This window comes from Vitis riparia, chromosome 13 (assembly GCF_004353265.1).
Source record: "Vitis riparia cultivar Riparia Gloire de Montpellier isolate 1030 chromosome 13, EGFV_Vit.rip_1.0, whole genome shotgun sequence".
Lineage (NCBI taxonomy): Eukaryota > Viridiplantae > Streptophyta > Magnoliopsida > Vitales > Vitaceae > Vitis > Vitis riparia.
This window is the reverse complement of record NC_048443.1, coordinates 2,621,528-2,646,776: the sequence shown is the minus strand read 5'-3', so window position 1 is coordinate 2,646,776 and position 25,249 is coordinate 2,621,528. Positions and strand designations below refer to the sequence as shown.

Here is a 25,249-nt window from a genome sequence, read left to right as displayed (position 1 = left end):
TAAAAGCACTCCCTAGAATTACTGCTAAACGGACTCTAAAAGATTACAATATATATATATATATATATATATATATATAGATATATATATATATTATTTTTTTTAAACATTTTTTCATTGTATTTATTTATTGTCATACAAACTATTAGATAAATTGAAATTAATTGAACACATGACATAATTACACAATTGTCACAAGTTAAAGTTTTAACTCAATTAATTTATGCAATTGAAATTATTTGTGATTTAGAGTCTTTCATTTTGAGGCTAGATTTTCCTAAAGACGTTATAAAGTTTTGTTTTAAAAATTATCGTAATTCATCTTTTAATCAAATACTTCGTAGTTTCTTTCCATAGGATTGAAAAAAAAAAAAACACACACACATACTTAATTAAAGAATTAAAGTATTATTGTATCGAGCCCATGCTTTCTTAGGATAAAGTTACAAACCCTAATTTCTAATGTTTATCTTGATGTCTAATGCCATGATACTAAGATGTTTTAAAGCTATAATAACAAGGTTCTAAGAACCTAACTAAGCTTTATGCACCTTGGCAATAGATGGACCTACCTCATGTTAAATATTAGAGATTTCTCAAATTTGAGAATTCTCTTTCATGGTTGAAGGGTGAAGGCTTATTTAGAAAGAGATTAATTTCATTGGATTAAAATGAATAAAATATTACTTATCCGATAAATCTCAACACATTTATTTCAAAATAGTCAATTAAGCATTGGACAATTTATAATTATTTTTATAATTTAATTGACTTTTATTCACTAAAGGCATAAAAAAGAAGGAGTTTTGACTAATAATATTATTTTAAAAAAAAATTATAAAAACTAGATTGAATAGCAAAATAATTCATACTTTAGTCACTTTTGCTACATAAGCGTCCACGCCATCAAATCCATCAAATTGCAAGAGGTGACTATAATTTTGATTTTTCTTTTAAATTTTAAATGATCAAAACCGTTATTACCAAGTATAACTTTAAATTTAAATTTAAAATCATAACTGGTGACATATATATATAAATTTAAGTTTAAAGTATATCATATTTGCATTTAAATATATAATAATCTAAAACTAAAATATTTTAAATGAAATAATATAATTTCATATATATATATATATATATAAACATATGAATTTTAGGTAAAATTCAAAATCGTAATCAATAATTATATTTTTTAATTTAAGTTTAAAACCGTAGTTAATGTTTACGACTTTAAAATCAAATTCAAAATCGTAGTTACCAAGTTTTAAACTTAAATTTAAAATTATAGTTAATAACGATTATTTCAACCATTTATAAAAAAATATTAAAACCAAAACTCTTTGTATTTCTATCTCCCTTACCTCTACACTCTTTAAAGTTTGAAAATATCCTAATCAAAATAAAAAAGAAAAATGGAAAAAGAAAAATACCATGTTGGATAAGTCCCACATAGACTCCATGCAGCCACAATCGACCCCCACATACGACCAAAACGTCGGCTCGTTGACATCGCTCCTCTTCACAATTCGATTGCTTTTTCTTGGCTTGTTTTTCAATTTTCATCATCAATCACCTTACACTTTGGCACTCCACTATCTCTTCTCTCAACTACAATCGCTTCCAAACCATGTCGAAGTTCCTGCTTTGGGTTCTCATGCTACTGCCATTTCTGCCTCTGTTTTCTTCATCACACTCTGAAGCAATAGAGGCTTTGCTCTCACGCCTGGCCACCAAAAGAGCAGCCCCTTCTGTACAAGAGTCTGCTGCCAAGGCTGTACTACAGAGATTGCTGCCTACCCATTTGGACAGCTTCCAATTTGAGATAGTCTCCAAGGTGTTTTTTCATTTTCGATTCTGGGTTTGCTCCATTTGGGTGCCTTTTGATTATCGTGTTTCTTCAAATTCGAGATAGCCTCCAATACATTTTCATGTCAAGGTTTGGTTTTGTGTGGTTTAATTCATTTGGGTGTCTTTCAATCACTATGATTTTTTCAATTCAAGATAATCTACATTGTATTTCCATATTTGCATTTTCCCATTGGTTTGCTTCATTTGGGTATCTTTACTGGGGCCTCTCCATTTCAATATAAATGTATTTTTGTGTTCAATTCTGGTGTAAGATTGTTCCGTCTTTACTGTTGGTTTGCTCCGCTGGGTGTCTTTTAATCTTCAACTAGTTTTCATATTCAAAATTTGGGTTTGAGTTTGTTTTGTGTTCACAACCGGCTTACTTCAATTTGGTGGTTTGTTACTGGGTTTTTCCTTTTCCTCGCTGACAAGGGTGTGGAAAAGAAAAGAATATGGGGCTCTAAATCTTACGTTCTCATGAAGAAAATTTATACAGCATAGGATCACATGTTGACAATTAAGCATGCATATAATAGCAAAATTCAACCCGTTACCTTGGTTCGTGCTTTGAGAAGCCATTTCTGCTCCCTTTGATGTCCAATAATCCTGCTTTCCGGGTGCGTGATGCTCCGAGGATGAACGATCAATGAGCTCTTCCCTTGTCTCCCAGATTCAGTCCAAACGAGAGTGCGTGCTCTCTTTGAGCCAAAGGAGGAAAGAGCAGGGAGCTTACCAATTGAAGAAGTGCCCTTCCTTTTCTTTATATATATATATATATATAAATAAATATATTCATATATATATCACACACATTATTTGGACCACCACTTGACTTAATGGGCCAGTCAAGTGAATTAGGGTGAGCCCATAAAAAATCAAGCAACAATATGTGTCCAGTCCCATTATGGACCACAATGCAAAAATAAATAACACTGATTTATGACATTATTAAATTGATTATGTAAGTCCACACATAAAAATTCCAACAATCTCCCACTTGGACTACATAATCAAACATTACAACATACACATAATCACAAATCAATGTCCCATAGAATCTCATCAAAATAAATAATCAAAAGCAATCATACATGCTTCATTGCTTGATTCACAGGGAAATATACAATAGTAGCAATCCTTCCAATAATAACATAGTATTATAATACCAAAAAATGGCTCCCACTAACTTAATACAACCTAGGCTTCCAACAACCCCATTTGAGATACATGTTCATGAAACACAACTATGGGTAAGCCTTTTGTTAGTGGATCCGCCAACATACCTTTTGTTGACATGTATTCAATATCAATAAGAGACTCTGCCACTTTCTCCTTAACAAAATAGAACTTTACATCAATATGTTTGGAGCGAGAAATACTCCTAGTGTTCTTGGAGAAAGCAACAGCTGCGGAATTATCACAAAATAATTTCAGCGGTCTAGAAATGGAGTCAACAACTCCGAAAGCTGAATAAAATTCCGCATCCACATAGCATGACAACAAGCCTCATAACATGCCACATACTCTGCCTCCATAGTTGAGGATGCTGTAAGTGTCTGCTTGACACTTTTCCAAGATACAGCTCCTCTTGCCATCACAAAATATAGCCCGTTGTGGACTTCTTATCATCTATGCAGCCAGCAAAATCAGCATCACAAAATCCAACTACATCAAGTATGTTGGTGCACTGATATGTCAACATTAAGTCCTTAGTTCCTTGCAAATACCTAAGGACCTTCTTAGCTGCTTTCCAATGTTGACTCCCAGGATTGCTCAAGTACCTTCCCAACATGCCCACAACAAAAGCAATATCAGGGCGTGTACATACTTGAGCATACATAAGGCTGCCAACCAAAGATGAATAAGGAATAGTTCTCATTTCCTCTCTCTCATCATCATTTTGAGGACAATGAGCCTTTGAAAAGTTATCACCCTTCACAATTGGCGCTCTAGTAGAACTACAGTTGTGCATATTGAACCTCTTCAATATTTTCTCAATATAGGTTCTTTGAGACAATTTAAGCACTCCATTATCCCTATCACGAAGAATCTTTATGCCCAAGACATAAGAAGCCTCACCAAGATCCTTCATGTCAAAATGGGTTGACAGCATGTGTTTTGTCTCAAACAACAAGTCAGAATCATTTGATGCGAGTAGTATATTATCAACATATAAAACAAGAAATATGTAACTACTCCCACTGACCCTCAAATATATGCATCTGTCAACTGTATTCTATTTAAAACCATTTTGGGTGATAATACTATCAAACTTCAGATACCACTAGATCTTTCATCAACAGAGCTCACATCTTCATAATATACAACCCTGTCTGATTCAATGATCCTGGTGGTATGAGATGGACAATAAAATCTAGAACCCCTTGATCCAATGCAATAACCAACAAAGAAACCACTAATGGTTTTAGGATCAAGTTTCTTTGACTATGGGTTATAGGGCCTAACCTCAGCCTTACATCCCCAAACATGGAAATGGTGAAGGCTAGGTTTCTTTCCTGACCATAGCTCATAAGGTGTCTTAGACACAGACTTACTGGGCACTTGATTCAAAATATATGCCGCAGTCCTTAAGGCTTCACCCCACAAAAATTCTGGTAAGGAGGAATTAGACAGCATGCACCTCACCATATCCAACAATGTGCGATTCCTCCTTTCTGCAACCCCATTCTGTTGAGGAGTGTCAGACATTGTATATCTAGCATCAATGCCGCATTCCAACAGAAACTTAGCGAATGGTCCAGAATTCCGTCCAGTCTCATCATATCTCTCATAATACTCACCATCTCTAACCAATCTCTCTAATCTTTGCCTAGAAATATGACCTAGGCGTTTGTGCCACAATATGGAAGAACTCAAAATTTACTTGGCTTATCAACTCTCAAAGCCCAGTCCAAAATGTGGATAGTCATATGCACATTGAAAGACTCAAAACATTCCTCAAAATTATTCCAGTAAGAAGTTTGATGGCAGACAATTTCAGAGTAATACCAGGATTGCTAGTAGCTGGAAAATAGCAAAATTCAACAGTATGCATGTTATTACAATATCATGCATTTGCTAGTTTCCATAATTTCTCAATTTAGCAACAGCTTGGAATTTTGAAAATTCCACGGCGGTAAGGACAACCAATTAAATATCACAACCAAGATGCACTAATTTTATTACCGAAAGGGCAAAGAAAATTAGTACGGTTCATAATATAAAATTAATTTCCTTCACCAATCCAAGCATCCTACCAAATATTATAATCATCGATAGGACAATCACAATACCCGTATGGACCTTGGTTATCACAATAATAAAACAATCAAAAGAGGGAGATAAAATATCTTAACAAAGACAATTTGACACATATAGGATCACGATAGGCAACCACACATATGTTCACTATTGTCATGATAAACTAAAATATTTAATTTGCGCAATTTGACACACTTGGAATTGCGATAGGCAATCACACAAGTGTTATAAATTGCCACAATAAATTTAAATAGTTAACAAAATTGACCTTGGACAACATCATTGATATAAGGAAAAATTATACCATAAAGAACAATAATAATAATAATTGTCCCAATAAAGTCAAATTTAACAAATGTATAATAATTCTAGCATATGCTCAATCAATCCAAGAATACCAAGGCAACAAACAAAAAAAAAAAAAAAATTTGGTTTTTTTTTTTTTTTTTTTTTTTTTTTTTTTTTTATGACGTCATGATGACGTCATCACATCACTATTCATCTCCTTCTCCAGCTGAACACGGGCTGGTGCAGGAGAAAAAAAAATTTTCCTTTTTCGGCCAAAATTTTGGGCATTTTCCAACAAAAAACGCTTAGATTTCCATCCTCAAACATCAAACCTTCAATCTAATCCCAAAATTTGCACAAAAAACGCATAATAGGAAGAACCAAAGCAAACCCTAATTCTCGAAATCCCACCAAACAAGCTCCAAAAATCAAATAAAATGATGGGTTTTGCTCCAAACAATATTCTCTACAAGTTTCCAACAACAATCGGGCTTGAAAACAGAGAATCAACATCAAACGAGAAATAAAATTCCAAAAAAATGGCTTCCACAACAGGAAACGGGAAACCCAAAAATTAACCCAAAATTGCAGCTCAAATGTCATCCATGCAAGCTCTGATACCAATTGAAGAAAATTTATACAGCATAGGATCACATGTTGACAATTAAGCATGCATATAATAGCAAAATTCAACCCGTTACCTTGGTTCGTGCTTTGAGAAGCCATTTCTGCTCCCTTTGATGTCCAATAATCTGCTTTCCGGGTGCGTGATGCTCCGAGGATGAACGATCAATGAGCTCTTCCCTTGTCTCCCAGATTCAGTCCAAAACGAGAGTGCGTGCTCTCTTTGAGCCAAAGGAGGAAAGAGCAGGGAGCTTACCAATTGAAGAAGTGCCCTTCCTTTTCTTTTATATATATATATATATATAAATAAATATATTCATATATATATCACACACATTATTTGGACCACCACTTGACTTAATGGGCCAGTCAAGTGAATTAGGGTGAGCCCATAAAAAATCAAGCAACAATATGTGTCCAGTCCCATTATGGACCACAATGCAAAAATAAATAACACTGATTTATGACATTATTAAATTGATTATGTAAGTCCACACATAAAAATTCCAACATCTCATGGTGTTTTCAGTTTTTAAAAATGAATAGTTCGTCTAAATTGAGTAAGCTAAATAGTATTTTCATCATGTTATTTCATTATTTAACTATGCATTTGAGTTGTTGCTTTATTTATCTCTGCGTCCTTGGATTACTGGTTTGTCTTTTAAACTCTGTTTGGCTGCCAAGAAAGGTGGAAAGAAGAGAAAAAATTGAATCTTGAATTTTTCATTATAAAGTCAGGAGAATCGTAGACTTATTTTGTCATCCAACCATTGTCACTCTTGATACCATTAATCATTGCACTTGTCAAAAAAAAGTCTAGGAGTAAAGGATTAATTATATATCTTTACAAATTAAGTAAAGAAATATCGTAAAATGTACTTCTGACACGAAACCTTTATTTGCACGGGATAATAAACTGAAAGGTTGCCATGGAAGGCTTAAACAAGTCATTTTAGATGTGCAATTTTGTTAGATGCAGTCAATAGGGGCAGGATCATTTAGACTGTTGTGCATTCTAATGTATAACAAGTTTCTTGGTTGGAAGTACTATCATAATTTTCATTTGCTTATTATCTTCTTGATTGATGATGTTCTTGTGTTTGCTATTTCCATGTTAGTTTTGTTGACAGTTGTCAGTTTCAATTATCAGGATGTTTGTGGAGGAAAGAGTTGTTTCTGGATAAGCAATTACAACGTGTCGAGCAAGAATGGGCCTGAGATAATGTATGTAGAACTTGATTCTTGCTGATGCCTCAAATGGCACTTTATCCACGTTCGAATATATCACAAACTTTTTGAGCAGGTTACATAAATATATCTCTTTGAAATGTATTCCTCTTTTTCTATTCTAGGATTTTAAATGCCATTTTCTTGCCAATTTTCATCTTTTGAAATTTGTGCTTGTACAATAGATTTAAGGCAATGGAGCCTTAAATTTGTAGGCCGTTCCCATGACACTATTTCCTTTCTCTTCTCTTATAGAAAAATATATTAGACTTCTCAGCAAGCGTTTGAACATTCCATAAAATTTTTGTGACTCCATTGATGTAATATAACCTCATAAAAAATGGGTCATTAATTAAACTTAAATCCGTCTCCACAACTAGTGTAACAGGATGAGTCTTTCATTGTCTTGGAAAGAGTGAAAGTTGTACTTTCAAATTTTTACTGATATAGTGGAGCAAAACTATGAATTTTTTACTGATATAGCGGAGCTAAGCATTTGTTGTCATTCTTCTTCTTCAAACAGTTGTTGTGGATAATAAACAACATTGTTTGAATTTTTTATGGTTCAGGTTTTAAGAGATAGACCTAGGTGATGGAAACTGCTCTCTTGGTTATTTCACCCTTTTGTCAATGTCTTGGGTGTTATATTTTTCTTTCAGGATTAAAGGCACCACAGCAGTTGAAATTGCATCTGGCCTTCATTGGTACATAAAATATTGGTGTGGTGCTCATGTTTCTTGGGACAAGACAGGCAGCATTCAGATAGCTTCTATCCCCAAGCCAGGATCATTGCCTCTTGTCAAAGATGAAGGGGTTCTGATTCAACGTCCAGTCCCATGGAATTATTACCAAAATGTTGTTACATCCAGTTGTAAGTAATGGATTTTTACCTTATTTTCACTTCTGAATTGCCACTGTTGTCTTAGCTAGATGTTATCTCATCAATGTCATTGTGGATTCAACATATGTTCGATCCTGCCTTACATTAAAGGCAATAATAATATTAGTTAATTTACATTTACAATTCCAATCTGATCATTGGTGGTCATATGCTTCACTGGAGGGTTTTTCTGCCTTTTGATATGACAGCATAACCAAGTTTTGGACACCATGAGGCCTTCTGGTTTGGAAAAGGAATGCTTGCGCCCACTTTGTTGAAAATGAAGTCCCAAAAGGGAATAGCATAATAGCTTAATAACTACACAAGTTGTACAAAATTCCAGTCTCTCTTCAGAACAGGACAAAAAACTGGTATTTAGATAAAATTAGCAATAGTTTTAAAGAGGGAATGCATTAAAAAACTATCATCATTGTGATACTGAAAAGTGGGACTTATTTCACATAATACTTAGAAGGAGAGAGCTCTAGAATTTTGAAATCCCATGATCCTTGGTTATTTCCAAAGTACAAACCCTGTAATCTCTCTCTCTCTCTCTCTCTCTCTCTCTCTCTCTCTCTCTCTATATATATATATATATACACATATATTTTGGAAACTCCACCTTCCCAATGTTTTTTCTCTTGTAGATGTATTGGTGTAGGAAAGAGGTTGGTCAATTCCATATAACAAAAAAATGGTTAACTATTGAAAATGAGTTTTCATCCGGACTGGTTCAGTCTAAAATTTTGCTTCCCATACTGATATCTTTCCAAGATTACTTTGAATAATTTTACCAAGTCCTTTTCCTGTTCAGAGTGTCTTCCTTAATTGCTTAGCGTCATGATCATTTTAATCACATTCAGGCATTTGAGCTTATCATAAGTCTGTTCTTCAGTTAATGCATGAGAGTATAATGACAGATGGCTCATAAAATAACTGGATAAAATATAATACAATACTGATACTAGTATTATTTTAATTGTTTATTTATTTATTTTTATACTTGTGGTTGTAGGTTATTGCAAGGATGAAACCTATGTAAAATATCTTTTGATCTTTTATACATGCATTTGATAATGCCACTGATACTGTTGTAATAACTTCATATAATTTTAACATTCTTCTTTGCAGATTCTTATGTTTGGTGGGATTGGGAAAGATGGGAGAAAGAGATAGACTGGATGGCTCTACAAGGAGTTAACTTGCCTTTGGCATTTAATGGGCAAGAAGCCATTTGGCAAAAAGTTTTCATGGTGAACAATTTATTGCTACATTTATATGTTGATACATCTACCAGGTTATGGGCTGATATTTATCTATCATCCAGTATGTTTCAGCCTATAGATGGAGTTCATATATTTAGTAAAGCTTGCTTGTGGGGGCATGGGGTATTCCAATTCTCAAGGATTGTCAACTTGTTCTCATAATGTTCCCACTTGGATGTACATATAATGTAGATCTGAACTCTTTTGTGCAGTAGCTCAATCAGATAATAGATGCATGTATCTCCATCTTGTGTTAAACATAATCCTTGTCTTGCAGGGTAAAACTCTTAGATGGATCCTTATTCAGAACTTAGTAATATAAAATTCTCTTCAATGGTTCTGGGGGCCAGAACTTAAGCTTCTCTAATCTGTTCAATTGTCTCTGAGTTTTAAGATTAGTTTTGATAAATAAAATGTCAACATTATAAGTTATATCATATGCTGCAGTTGCATTCTAGCAGTCAAATAACTGGCAGAAACTAGTTTTTGCTGTCAACACAGTATGAAATGGCTCCACTGCTTTTATAATGGGGTTAAGCACTATTCTCCTGAGTATCCCCCCTGTGGTTGTATTGTGTTGCTAGTTACTAGGAGAGGGGTTGGGATTTAACTTAATGTGGTGGAATAAGTCTTTGTGTGGTTTCTTCTTGACTAGGTAACTTAAATTGATCACATTTTTTTCCTTTTTGGGTTCTTACATTCAATGCTTCATCACAATATGTGAAAACAATCCTATTGGCCTTCAAACACTCTTGTTTGGGTGACTATTACAGAAATTACTACTAGGTGCAAGGGTCTATAATGATTCTGTACTGTATGTCTCAGTTTCTTTTGAGAATGAAAATGTATAAGATTTACATCCTGGCACATGAACACTCGTAAGATTCAACAGCAACTTCTGTTAAAAATATAAGCTTATAGAAAATATTCCATATACTCTATGTTGATATAAAGCATTGTAGCCTTTTTTTTTCTAGATATAGGGTTTGCAACTCCATTTATAACTAATACATATCAAGTCTAAATTATTGATTATGTCAAATATTGCAGCTTTAATTATGATGTAGTTGTCTGACATATTCACTGTTTTTCATTTGTTTTCCTGGTTTTTTTTTTTTTCTTTTCAAAATAGGATTTTAACATTAGTAAGAAAGATTTGAATGGTTTCTTTGGTGGACCTGCTTTCCTTGCTTGGGCTCGTATGGGAAATTTGCATGGGTAGGTAAAGGTGATTCATATCTTTGTCTCACTTTAATCATCAATTGTGAAGTTGGTCATAAAGTTATCAATTCTTTATTATATTCTAATTTCTTATATATATCTTTTCTTCTAATTGTATTGCATATTTTTTGTCTTGTAGGATCATGCTTAATAAAAGGGTTGCTATAGTTTTGAAATTTAGCCTTACTTCGGAATATTGACAAAGTTCTAAAGAAAGTTTTGTATTGATAGAGGAAAGCAAAGAAAGTCATTTTCTTTATAAAAACCTTGAATTCGATACCTCTGATTGTTCTTTTGGTTTTCTCTGTTGTAGCTAGCTAATTGCAGCTTGAGTGCATTGATTAAAGACTCTAACTAGTAATATGTTGCGTACTCCTGCATGGAAATGAATTGATTCTACTATTGTTATGGATCTCAAGTTTTTCATTTAAGAAGGAACGTTACCTAGAACAAAACAAATATATATCATATAAAATAGAAATGAGGTCATTTGTTGATAGCATAGGGCCAATGCTATTATGCTAGAGCTAATCTGGTTGATTTCATGGGATTTCACATGACAGTGGCCAATGAGCTGTACTGAATGACTGTGGAAGCAACACCTGCCTCATTGATACCTAAAAATGATATTTATATTTTAGAAGAGAATGTCATTGTCTATCTTAAATGGAAGACTTACGGTTCACTGTAATTACATGAAAAGCAAACTATACCAGCTTCAGAAGTCACAGGGTTTTTGAACAATTCATTAATGAATAAGTGGTGTTTATGTTCGTCATGAATAACCTTCTGTGCAGGGCAAGTTTGTCTTAGAAGAACTCATATTTTGCCAATTTGTAATAAGTTAAATTTGATCATAAGCATATTCACTGAAAACATTAGGTGTTCTAATTTTCCAATGATGCGGTTCAAATGAATGATTTTTCCTGGACAAGCTATACACAATTTTTCTTGTTGTCCTAATTACTTGCTTTTGTATCTTAGAATCTAATACTCATCTTCTCACAGGTGGGGTGGGCCTTTATCACAAAATTGGTTGGATGAGCAACTGGTTTTGCAAAAACAGATACTATGTCGAATGCTAGAGCTGGGCATGACTCCAGGTATAGTTGGGCTTTACCTTTGTCTTTTATGGGTTCCATATCCATTGGTGTTGAGCCACATATTCAATGAGATATTATTATAAATGTCTTATATACACAAGTATGATATAAAGGTTGTTTAAAGTGACAGGATTGAATTTCTGATCACATGTAATGCTTTTCTTTATTTCAGTTCTGCCGTCATTCTCTGGAAACGTTCCAGAAGCACTCAAAAAGATATTTCCTTCAGCAAATATAACTAGACTTGGGGAATGGTAATTTGCTGTTCTTAATCATCAATATCATGAATTTTGAAGTTGTGACTATGATCAAGGATTCCTTTTTAAATTACTACTGTTATATTCAAGCTAATAATAATTTCTGTCCTCAAGCATGTGGAAAAATTCTTAACCTTGGCCTAAAGAAGAATCATAAACTGAAAGATAACAGTTAAAGAAAATATGGGTTCCTAGTCAAGCACCAGGTCACTTCACAAGCTCCCAAATTTGTCTCACATTACATACACTTGTATGACATGAGGTGGGCTGTGAACGTACCAGTCATTTACGTAAATTGTATTCAAACTAACTCACAAATCTTGCACATGTATAAAAAACATACAAGTCACATTTTTGAAGAAGAAAAGAATGGAGTATTTGGGGTTGTGGCGATATAAGTTACCTTCCGGGTGGGGGGTTTAGCATGGGGCCATACCATTTTGTCAGGCCATGAATAGTATAATAATATTTATTGATGAAGAATTGAATCAAAAGCTTAAATTATAAACATATGAGGAAATATACAAACAAGGAAACTCAAGCTCAGGACCTCTAGTGCCATATCAAGCCACTACATAACCAAAAAACTTAACTTGTTAGGTAGCAGGTCAACAACATTACCAGGCTAACAGGAATAAGATATTAACTCTTTGAAATCACACCATGTAAATCACCACAACTAATAGGCCTAATGTCAATCATACTCAACTTGCTAATCAAAAAGCATTGCTATACTTGGGAAAGATTTACATATGTTTTGCATTCAATGCCTCATATCAATATTCTTCTAGGTTTTATTAAAATTTCTTTATTTTATGGTTTTTTTTAGGTTTGTAGTGTCATTAATCACAAATGATATTTAAAGTTGTTGGTTTCCCCAGTTGATCACAAATATGCTTGCTTGAAAGTTCTGTTTCCATGCATTATCCTTAAGTTGAAGTTTTCTACTTTTTATATCAGGAACACTGTTGATAATAATACTCGTTGGTGCTGCACTTACCTTCTTGATGCTTCTGATCCTTTATTTATTCAAATTGGGAAGGCTTTTATCAGGCAACAAATTGAAGGTGCACAACTTATGCATCAAGTACTTCAAATGAACTTAGTTCTTCCTAATTGAAGAGCAATGCAGATGTACATATAATATATGCCCAAATTCATGCTCTATATTTTTCTTGGAACTTTCTATATCCTATTGGTTGTAAAGAAATAAGTTCTTTAGTTATGAAATTGAATCTTTTCTAAATTCATCCAATACAAAAATAGATGTTAGGTGCGAGTTTTCTAAATTTTTCTGAAGGACTCAACTCTCTCTCTCTCTTTCCCTTTCTTTCTCTCTCTCTCTCTCTACATGCCTTTCAATGGTAACTCTTCTTCCTGTATTTGCATCTACTTTTATTTAACAATTGTGCCATCCTCAACTCTCCTTGTTTCTTCTCACTCAATAAGGAAGAAACATTAGAAATTCACCTGATTTATCTTTTTTATTCTTGAAGAGATTTGTAAAGCTATGTGTTGCCTCTATATATTTAGTATCACATAATTTGGGATATGAATTGCCAACACAAAGGTTTATTTGGGATATTGATATCCACAATATGTTGAACTGATTGTTTGTGGGAAAGCTAAAATATTGGCAACAACATTCGAGGGACACTTTCCATGCTTAAATTATATTCCTTACAAAATTGAAAGGTTTAACACTTCATGAGAATAAAACCAATGAAATTGAAAGAATTTTTCGAATTTGATGAGAATGGTCCTAATATTCACTTCATATATGCTATGTTTTAATTCATAACCGTTAGGGTAGCCCAGTTGGTCAGGGCAAATACTAGGAAGTGCAGTCCTAATAAGTGGCACATGGTCCTGGGTTCGAATCTTGCCACTGATGATACCCTGAATTTACTCGGTGCTAGTTGTTGCGGGGCAGTCAACACCTCGAGGTTTGGGTCCCCATGGAGAGTCCCAAGGGCTTGGCCATGGAAGGTTCCTCGGTTATATAAAAAAAAAAATTGTCATTTCATTCATGAGTTTGGTACATAGGCATTAAGTCAATATTTTTGTTTTCAATGTGGACCTAAAGCTAGGTGGACTATTACTTCTTGGCAAGCCAATTCAATTTTTTCACTACAAACAAAGCACATGCAATCACACAGCTCTTAGTGTCCTATATTGACATCTTAGAGGTTCAACAAACTTAGAAGTGGAAAGTGGAAAGAGTTTCAGACTGTAAACACTATAACTTGCTTATCAAATATGCATCTAGTGCATTAAAATCTGAAGTTAAATTTATATTTAATGTTGTTTATGATTGATCAGTTGAACAAGAACTTTTCCTATAAAGATTTGTCTCAGTGCCTCTTGTTATTTGTTGATAGGCTTTGTTGGTTTAACTTTTGTATGCTTATTACAGAGTATGGGGATGTAACGGACATCTACAACTGGTAATTTCTTTCACTTTTCCTTTTAACTTATTTTGGAGTGTAAAAATTGGAACATGGGACTCAATTCAAATTACTTAAAACTTTTCTTGGATTCAAAATTACCAACACGTTATATTGAACAAGATAAAACAGCAAAAGAGAAGGAAAAAAAAAAAGGAACACAAGGTTAAGTATTTTGAGCTTGAAAAATCCTTCTCCCAATGAGTTGGGATGAATGCTTTGTGTGGTTGAGTTGAATCATATCTTCCATGTTTTGTGCTCACTCACTTGCTATTGAGCTTTATTGCTGCTAACGTTTAGCCCCCACCCAGCAATAGATATTATTACCAATCTTAGGACGATGAAAGAAACAAACATTTTATAGTGAGTCTGTTTAAGTCAGATGATATGCAAATGCCCTGATTGTTGATATAACCAAATGGTATATGGAACAAATTTATTTTTATGATTCACATGTCATTTACAAGCTTGGACATTTATGTTCACTATGGCACTTCTAAAATGTGCACTGAAACAATATTTTCCAATGACAAACTGGATCTCATTTTCCTTTAAACATCCAATATTTAAAAATCTTCAGCTGTTTAAAGAATAGGAATGACAAGATTCTTTAATTGGCAAAGAAAAAAAAAGAAAGATTAGAGCCTAGATCTATTATGGGGCTTTTTGGTGATCTGTTGGTCCCTTAATTCCTCCCGTCCTGTGTAAAACATTTAGGACATTTGAATCTGCACCACAAAATCATGGAAAGCAAGTGGTCCATTTCCATTTCATTTGTCTGTCCACTCTTGGTGTGTATCTGCTACATTTTCCTATTTTGAGTGTGAGGATCCATTAGGGCCTCTGAAAATCTTCAGGCCCTTAAAGAAGCTCATCAGCGGAGATATTATCAGTTCTTTCTTAGACCATCTTATTTTCTTGACTCTTGAGAGCCAGGATTGAACAGGTATAGTAGATGGTCCTCCCAAGAGAGATTCTTAAACATGTCCTTAAGAGAGGCTTGCCTTTGACTTTTGATTTGTATTCTCACCCTGTTCTTTTTTATAATATGATATTCTTTTGAAGCCAATGAAAGAATACCTTTAAACCAATATAAAATTATTAACCTTGTATATTTCATAATCTTTTATGGGATTTGAATATGTTGTATTTCCAATGATATGTTAGACTTGTGATAAGATCTCATTGATTTATAAAATTGATGTCAGAAATTACTAATATTCTGGGTTTTGGTCCAATATTTTTTGCATCTCAAGATTTTTTTTTAATCCCTCTTTCACTGTTATATTAGATCTTCATCATTTCTATTGGTCTCCTCTGATATTTTCACTGTTCCTGTGCTGATTTATGGTCCTTGATTCTTCCTTTTGCTTTATCAACTTTTTGAAATTTTGCTTTCCTTTTGCATTTTTGTTTTAAACTTCATGAAAAGATGTTTTTTTTTTTTTCCATTTTATTTAATTGTTTTTATTTATTCCTCTCATGTTCTTGCACTGCTTGCTAATGCAGTGATACTTTCAATGAAAACTCCCCACCTACAAATGATCCAGCATATATCTCATCTCTTGGAGCTGCCATCTATAAAGCAATGTCCCAAGGCGATAAAGATTCTGTGTGGTTAATGCAAGTATGTTTCTCATGTCTCCAAAAGGCCCCCTTTTCCTGGTGATGTCTCAATGTTAACATCCCATGTCTTGCACTTTGATTAAATGTTCTATGAAATCTAGTATTTTGTCCTTTTTAGCCAATCTTTAACTCTTCAAATCTCCACAAAGTAAGTTTAATGATTTAATCATGCTTTTATTCGACACAACAGTACTCATATCCATTCATTATTCTGCAAATTATTAGGGCCTTGGAAGAACCACAATAATTTCATAGTGTACCATGCTTTGCAATGATAAGCTTCAACGAGGTATTCAGGGTTGCTTATTGGCTGACACTTATTCTGGGAATCAATAGGATTTGTCTTCATATTGATACACTTTTGGATGTGTTTTTGAACTTTATTATATGCAAAAAAAAATTTCCTTATTTTTTCATAGGAATATCTTTACATCATCACTTCATGGTTTTTCTTACATCCTGGCTTCCAGCCAAACTATGCCCATGTGCCCAAGAATAGATGTTTTTTTTATCCGGATATGGCATTTTAATCCACTAAAACTCTGAATAGTTTGAAGGAAGACATAACCCAAGGAAACATTCCTGAAACCTATGCGGAAATAGAATCTTGATTGACTAAAAACCAAAGCAGGCATAAGTTTCCCTTCTTAATGAAGTGATTTCACTATTGCTTTTCAGGTTGCAGATCAATATAGGTTGTAGCAACAGTCAGTCAGGGATGGTCCATGATGACCATGTATTCTTAATTAGCATATTGATATTTATCTTGCATATTATTTTCTCTAATGTATATTATTCTTAAATATTGTTATCATATCATTTTCTCATGATTGGTTGCACTTGTTTAAGATATTACCTGCATGAGCATGGTTGCCATGTCATAAATCTTCCTAATCAGAAGTTTTTGTGCAGACTGTAGCCTTTTCTTCCTTGCTCTATGATATATGAAATGATCTCTAGTTGACAGTTCTGTCAATGTGCAGGGGTGGCTCTTCTATTCTGACTCAGGGTTCTGGAAACCACCACAAATGAAAGTAAGCATGTACATGAAATAAAAGAAAATTTTATCAGACTAACTTTCGAAATGATGGTTAGATATATGAATACTTGCAATATCAGATGCATGATGATATTTTTGTTTGGTTTTTGCCATAGTCTTTGGCTGGAACTTCTTTAATTCAGGACTTACACCCTTCAACTTTGCATCACTCTAGTTACTAACACTTTTGAATCATCATATATGCTGCAGCTTGTTTTCTTCAATTCTATTGATTAATTGTTAATTAGGTGATATCTGACAGGCACTTCTACATTCTGTTCCATTTGGGAAAATGGTAGTTCTCGATCTATTTGCTGATGCCAAACCAATCTGGAGAACATCCTCTCAATTTTATGGCACTCCCTATATCTGGTAACCAGCTCTTTCAAAGAAGTAGCTACTATTCCATACCTTGAGATAGAGTTTTCATGTTCAAGAGAAATTTTCTCTTAATCTTGCATTATTTATCTTCTTTTCTTTTTTAGTCTGGGGTTTATATCTGTAACAAATATGCTTACCATGTCAATTTTTGTTACAAATCAGGTGTATGTTGCATAACTTTGGTGGAAATATTGAAATGTATGGCATATTGGATGCAGTTTCTTCTGGTCCAGTTGATGCTCGCATCAGTAAAAATTCAACCATGGTATGCAATAATTGTTACATTTTAGTCCCAACCTAGCATCTTGGCTGTAATTATAATCTTGAAAGCAGCACAAAGGTTGAAGCACATAACCTGTAAGCCTAAACTGCAGAGAGAATTCTTCTTTACACTTTATGACATGACTATAGAGCTGGAAGAGCAATGCATTTATGAGTTCTCTTGCTCTACTGTGTTTACTAAAATCATCATTATATTCTAAAGGATGTGCTGCCCAGGCTGAAAACTAGCAGATTTGATTATTAAATTTATAATCTGTTTAGTGATCTTCAGCTCATGGATTTCTTAATTAAGGAACAGATGTCCAAGCATAATGTTTCCTTGTTAGTGAAGTGTTGTAAAATTTTTTTATCCATTTTAAGGGTAATTTATTTCTCTATTTTTTATTAGTAAAAGCTAAATAAAATTTGGATCATGTATTCCTCATACCATCCAACTATTAGTCTACAGGAGCACACAATCCTTTCATGGCTACTAAATACCTTTTAGTTTGAAAACATCTCATACCAATGGTTTTCTGTTTGGAATCTGGAAAGATTTTCCTTGAATAAGTTCTGGGGAGTTCTTCCCATGCTTGACTAGCATTGGATATTCCTGGTACCTTTTCATCTGTAAGTTCTAGGTGGTTTTCTCATGCTTGACTTGCATTATGGATGCTTTGGTGTACCCCGGTGAACAATTCCCCCAAAAAAGTCTGCCAGGATTCTCCTAAATAATAAAAATAAATTAAGGATAATAGCCTAATACGGACACATGCATGATTCCATATTAAGCTACCAGTTGACCTAAAAACTTAAGTCATTAGGTTTTGAGCCAACAATGTATTCAAGCCCAATTACATTTTTGTTAGATGTAGAAGGTTCCATGATGCAGATAAAAAAATGTGTATGAGCATAAAACAAGGATGAGATTTAATTATAAGATTTAATTTGAGTGAGCACATTATAAGATTTAATTATCAAAGTAGAAGCAGACAACATAACAGGATTTGAGACATGTTGGCTTCATCAAACTGTTTGTTAAACTTGGTAGCCAGTAGTTCAAGGTATTAATCAGTGACCATGAATAGATAATGACTAGGAACCAAATAGATAACAGATGCTATATTTTGTAGCCATTCTGTATAGACAAAACAGAGATTATTACATAGCTGTATGAAAGCTTCCATTTGAACCTGCACTGGTTTCCTTTTCCTGTGTGATTTGTCATCTTCATAAATTAGAGATTTACTAAACTTTTGGATGTTTATATTCCAGTATATCATTTGACCTCCTATGTTCTTGAGGAGGTTATTGACATGGCTCACTAATTATTGATGTTTCCCATAGGTTGGTGTTGGCATGTGCATGGAAGGAATTGAGCAAAACCCAGTTGTTTATGAGCTGATGTCTGAAATGGCATTTCGCAGTGAAAAGGTTCAACTTGTGGTAATTTAACTCCCTAATTGCATGGTTATTTAACTTCCCTAATCGCTATTGAATACTAAAAAAAAAAAAAGAGGTGTTATTCTATACTTGAAGAAGTTACTTGAGTCAATAATGATTGGAAAATTTTCTTTTTTTCCCTTTTGCTCACCAGTCTTTTACTCTAAGATAGGGGTATTTGTGTCTAAAAGGATCCATATTTTAGTCATGTTCTAATAAAAATAAATAAATAGTCACAGTCAGATAGGTTCATGCCCAAACCACATATCACTGAGGTGATTAACACAATAATCTAATGTTGTTTCTACTGTATTGATGGTTGATAATTTTCTAGGAGATCTCTTATGTTCTCAAAAGTCTTGTCTTTATTTACTTTTTAATCAGCTTCTCTGACTTCCTATTGTGCATTTGCAGCCCCATCTAGTGATTGTTTATGCCTTGAAAATTGAAAGATGCATTGTTAGAGCCAAAGTGGAAGAATATCATGTCCAAGGATATTAGAAGACAATGCATAAGAGTTAATTTTTCTATTTTCCAGTTTGAAATTCCAGATTGCTCTTTGATCTACTTAGGGTTAGTGGAAGAAACTTGTTGGATGCAAGAGGGTGTTTTTGCTTAGGAGTACAAACTAAATGAAACAGATAAGGTGTGATTAGCATCTAAAGGCTTCCTACAGAGACCCATAGGATTAGCTATCTACTTAGGGTTAGTGGAAGAAACTTGCTGAATGCAAGTGGGTGTTTTTGCTCAGGAGTACAAACTAGATGAAACAGATAAGGTGTGATTAGTGTCTAAAGGCTTCCTACAGAGACCTATAGGATTGACTATCATGTATCCTTTGGTTTAGTGGGAAAAATCAATTTTCCCCTAGCTCTTTCTCTTGCAGCCGAATACCAAAAAGCCTCATGATCTTAAATTTCCGAAACACCCTCTAAGATCAAATTTTCAGATTTTTTTCAATATCTGAGGCTAGAACCATGGAGGTTCAACCATACTCTACAAGAAATGATACCCTATCATGCGAAACTCATGGTGGACCCCTTGGTCACTAGTGGGCCCTGCATGAATTTTGTGAAGTCTCTGTCCATCTTCATCACCCTGTCTCCTATGGCCTTTCCTATCTTCATCTTCCGTAGAGCTTTTCTAAATTCAAAATCCCACTTTCTCCATTTTCATGTTCTCTAGAGCTTCCATAACTTCAATAACCTAATTCTTTAATTATACTTTTATTTTCTAACCTTATGAGAACTAGAAAGCCCTCCAATAATTGATCCATGTTTATTTTTTCATTCTGGAATTGATAGACTGAAGTTTGGTGGCAATATTAATACTGAATGCTGCTTTTGTATAAGCATAGGCCAAAAAAATGCCACTTTCATTTATTCTCCCAAGGTGGATTTATTTTACTTGATTGTGATTCTGTGAATGTATGTGTCCTGTGAACACAACAAGGATCTTTTGGCATGCTATACAATCTGTTTTAGAATTGTTATTTGTAATTATGGTCTCTTCCCCCCTGCCCCCATCCTTTATGAGTTGTATGCTTGATTTTAAATATTAGAATTTTAAATTTCCAAGTGCATGACATGATTGATATCAAGCCTTGCAGAACAGTGGTCTGAATTTTTGTTGATAATTGCTAACATTTGGTGTTTTATAATCGTGATCTTAACTTTATTTCTTTTGTAGGAATGGCTGAAAACCTACTCCTATAGACGCTATGGTAAAGCAGTTCATCATGTTGAAGCAGCATGGGAAATTCTTTACCACACAATTTACAACTGTACAGATGGAATTGCTGTATGTTTCTGAGATAAATCAATTGGCCATGTTATAGACACAATTTTTTTGTTTCCCTTTTGGAAGATTATCTTGCAAAAAATCATAGTCATATTCTATTGAATGATTTATATATCCATGGTATTGTTGTCATGCCTTGACTGTGTAGATTCACCCTATTCTTAAGAATATTAGTATATCCCAGTAGCAAGGAAAGACGATCTAAAAAATCTCTCATTCTCACAAGTTCAGTTTAATGAATTGAGCACCAAAAAGGCACTCAATTTGTGGGTGATTCTTCATCATCTCTTCCTACAAATTTTTAGTCCTTTGCTTGTAAAGAAGGATGAGAGGATCCCAAAGTTTTCATGTGTTTGAGAATTTCTCCTCAGTCGGGGAATACTCCTTATGGCTGTTTATCTGGTGTATTTAGATTAAACTAATACTTATGGATATGAATTTTCAAGGAACCCGTAAAGGACCAAATGATTTTTTAATTTTTTTAATGTTTAATTTGGAAAAAAGATGTGAAATAGCCTTTGAGCTAGTTCAAAGTCCTTGATCATTTCTTACCATGTTCGTTTGAAGTAGACTCTGAGAATGTAAAATTATAATTTGCTTTACTAAATATAGTTTAACTGCAATAATGCATATTTTCCAACTTGTCCTATTTATGTATTGATAACTATAAAGCATCACCTGGTTGATGTAAGCATTTTGCGTAAACACTAAAATATGATTTGTTAATTGTTGCAGGATCATAACACAGATTTCATGGTTAATTTTCCAGATTGGGACCCATCCCTTAACCCAAGATCTGATATATCCAAAGAACAGCATATAATACAGAAGATCCTTACACAAACTGGAAGAAGAAAAAATTTATTCCAAGGGACAAGTTCTGATTTGCCTCAGTCACATTTATGGTATTCTACTCATGAAGTGGTCAATGCTTTACGCCTATTTCTTGATGCTGGAAATGAGCTTTCCAAAAGCTCCACATATAGGTAAAATTTCTAACTGAATATTTGTAAAATTGTAGTCGTCTTTTTCTTTCTTTTAGTTCATCTTTTTTGGGCAATAATGCATTCCAACTTAATCTTTGAAGCATGTGACCTGTGACAACATTTTTCATTCAACAAATTGCAGTTGCTCTTTTGTTGAAGTACTTGTTTTAGTCATGGCTTTGCCAAGATGTTCAACGCACTGCCCAATTTAGCTAGTTTGATAAGTAGTCTAGCTGTGCTGATGACTTCACTACCAGATCAATTTTTCTCACAAAACTAATTAGAGACCATTTTTTTTCCTTTTCAATAGGCATGCAAATGACTTCCACCGGTCTTTGATCAGCATTGTTTAGTTCACCATTTCCATAAACCTAACTGGAGATGGTTTTTTCTTTCTTCTTTTTCTTCTTCTCCACCAACCCCCCACCCCAACCCCAAGCAATAATTCATAAAATACTTTTGAATCTAAATTATGTTTTTGTTACTAGAGTTTCATCAGTATTCCACACACAAATTGGAAGGAGACAAGAAAACCGATATTATGTGTATTTAATAGAAATAGGAAGCTTCATCAGATTTACTCAAGTCCTCCCTATCTTATAAGACATTGAAAGAGAACATGCTAACTTAAGGGCATGATATATTTTTTTTTTTATCAAAAATTGAAGATGTATTAATTACTGTAAATAAATCATGATAAGGATGAGAAATCCTCCCCATAAAATACAAACACAATCAAAAGACCCAAAAAAGAACCTCTGCTTTACTAGGAGATTTGTACAAAAGGAACAAAAAAGACTATTCAAGTATACATCTCCAAAAGCTCATCTAGGCTCCTAGCAATGTAGGCCCAACCCTAATGTGTACTTACCGAAAGCTAGGTAAGCTAATGATATTCAAAGGAATTCCCATATCATCTAAGGCGTCTTCGAAGTATCCTAAAAAATCCTAGCATTTTTCTCTCTCCACACCATCTACATCAAAGTGAGACAAACAATCTTTGAAAGGGTCTTGCCTTTAGTAGAGATAACCATCATATTACAAACACTTCTTGGCTGAACCCACACCATCCCAACTTGTGAGAATAGCTTATGCCATAACCCCAAAGTAATTGGACAGTGTAGAAAGAGATAATCAATCGTCTCTCCACTCCCCCTACATAAGATGCACCGATCGGGACTAAGGGCATTGAATGGTCTTCTCAGTTGTAGCATTCTCAGTTGTAGGATGTCATTGGTATTTACCTTCTTATGTGTCACAAAACAAGCAAAGGCCTTGACGTTAGACGAGACTCTTGACTTCCATAAAAATTTGGTTGGATGGAAAGAAATTGAATCTGATAAATTGGACAAGATTAAAAATGAGTTAAGAAACTTGGTACTCCACTATGCTGCTTTAATCTGCACATAACCAATTGCTACATATGGATCAACTTCCTTCCCTTTTGTGGTGAATAATATCCGTCTCATTTTATTGTTCCGTGTATTTGGTTTTTTTGGATTTCCATCAAGACACATCATGTGCATTTCATCTAAGGATTCATTTGCTTCTAGTATTCTCATTTGTGAAATCCATGTCGCTGGAAATTTGAGTCATGCTGTTCTATCTAGAGAATGAACATGGTGCCATTATATTATATATGCCAAGAAATGATCTGTTGGAGTTTTTATGCTATTTGATTTTCTTTTCTTCTTTTATTTTTTATTTTTTCTTTGTGGTTTTCCATCCTAGAGAAAAGTGGTATGACTCTTCTGAGTGTTGACTCCAATGACCTCGGTTTGACTCTTGACCACTGAAGTTGAGTTGAATTTCCTTGTTGGAGAACCATGGAATTCATCAAATATAACTGTAAAGAAATTCATTTAAGGCTCAACTTGTAATGTGTTGATTGTACATGGAAAAGAAACAACAAAAAGATGACCCTGCAAAACATTTCTAATTTCTGGATGTAATTTTGACAGGTATGACTTAGTTGACTTAACTCGGCAGGTACTGTCAAAGCTAGGAAACCAAGTATATTTAGATGCAGTGATTGCTTTTCGACAGAAAGACGTGAAAAACTTTCATCTTCACAGCCAAAAGTTTGTTCAACTTGTCAAGGATATTGATACCCTTCTTGCTTCTGATGATAATTTTCTACTTGGAACTTGGCTAGAAAGTGCAAAAAAGCTGGCAGTAAATCCTAGGGAAATGGAGCAGGTGAGAACAAAAACTTCCATCCATTTGCATTTTACTTAGCTTGAGAATGTAGAACTCGATTTGGCTGGGAACACCAAGATTTTATCTCATATTCCTTGTGGATCCTTCTACTTAAATCATATCTCTAGAACTGCAAAATCAGTGAATTTCATTGAGAAACGGGATTGATTTGAGATGACTTAAAGGGTTCCTAGTGAATTAACCGGGAAATCAATGGTGAATTTTTACTCCCATCATCAGTCAGTGATGTTTCAAAGATTTAGAGCAGGGATTTTTTATGACAGATGAAGTAATATCTTCTTTTTTTTGCTTCTCCTTCAGTATGAGTGGAATGCAAGAACTCAATTGACAATGTGGTTTTATGTCACAAAAACCAATCAAAGCAAACTTCATGATTATGGTAATGGTATTTCTTACTCAGTTGCTGTATAATATTTACTTGATATCGTTTTTTGGTGTAATGCAACATTCTTTTCTATGATCAGCTAACAAGTTCTGGAGCGGATTAATAGAAAACTACTATCTGCCACGAGCTTCAATGTATTTCAGTTATCTGGCAAAAGCCTTGACAGAGAATAAGAACTTCAAGTTGGAGGAATGGAGAAGAGAATGGATTTCATATTCTAACAAATGGCAGGCAGGTAAAGAGCTCTATCCTGTGAGGGCCAAAGGGGATACCCTTGCAATTTCCAGGGCATTGTATGAGAAATACTTCAACTGAGAATGATTTGAGTAGATGTAATGTTGTCAAACTTGTTGCAGATTTCATGTAATAAAATTATTCTGAGAGGCAAATTCAGGCCTCAGTTGAACTATATGTTTGGGTACATGAGAAAATATTGGAAAATGGAGAATCATAAACGCCCTGTTCAGAGCCAAGAAAGTTGGAGGAAGGCTCTGCTGAAATTATGGATGTCTAACCTGAGCATTTTCAGTGTAGTGGTCACATTTGAGTATTTAGTAGATTTGATGCCATAGAAGATAGGTCGACAATTTTTGACACCAACTTGCAAACTTGAGAAAAAACATGATGAAATTTTAATCATGTTTGTGTCAATCCATTTAACCCATTATCGGCTTTATACCTATT

General features: G+C 34.1%; 1 protein-coding gene across 1 annotated transcript; it reads left to right on the top strand.

Annotated features, from left to right (window-relative positions):
* The first annotated feature begins 1,458 nt into the window (after positions 1-1,458).
* On the top strand, positions 1,459-25,079 carry LOC117929100 (alpha-N-acetylglucosaminidase). The gene is made up of 19 exons (XM_034849310.1): positions 1,459-1,837; positions 7,175-7,248; positions 7,911-8,122; positions 9,263-9,384; positions 10,529-10,614; positions 11,626-11,720; positions 11,893-11,974; positions 12,938-13,044; positions 14,394-14,424; positions 15,934-16,051; positions 17,034-17,084; positions 17,352-17,461; positions 17,633-17,735; positions 19,079-19,177; positions 20,864-20,974; positions 21,710-21,960; positions 23,922-24,159; positions 24,481-24,559; positions 24,645-25,079. Exons 1-19 carry the CDS (start codon positions 1,631-1,633, stop codon positions 24,878-24,880), a joined length of 2,412 nt encoding a protein of 803 aa, XP_034705201.1. The 5' UTR covers positions 1,459-1,630; the 3' UTR covers positions 24,881-25,079.
* Positions 25,080-25,249: the final 170 nt, after the last annotated feature.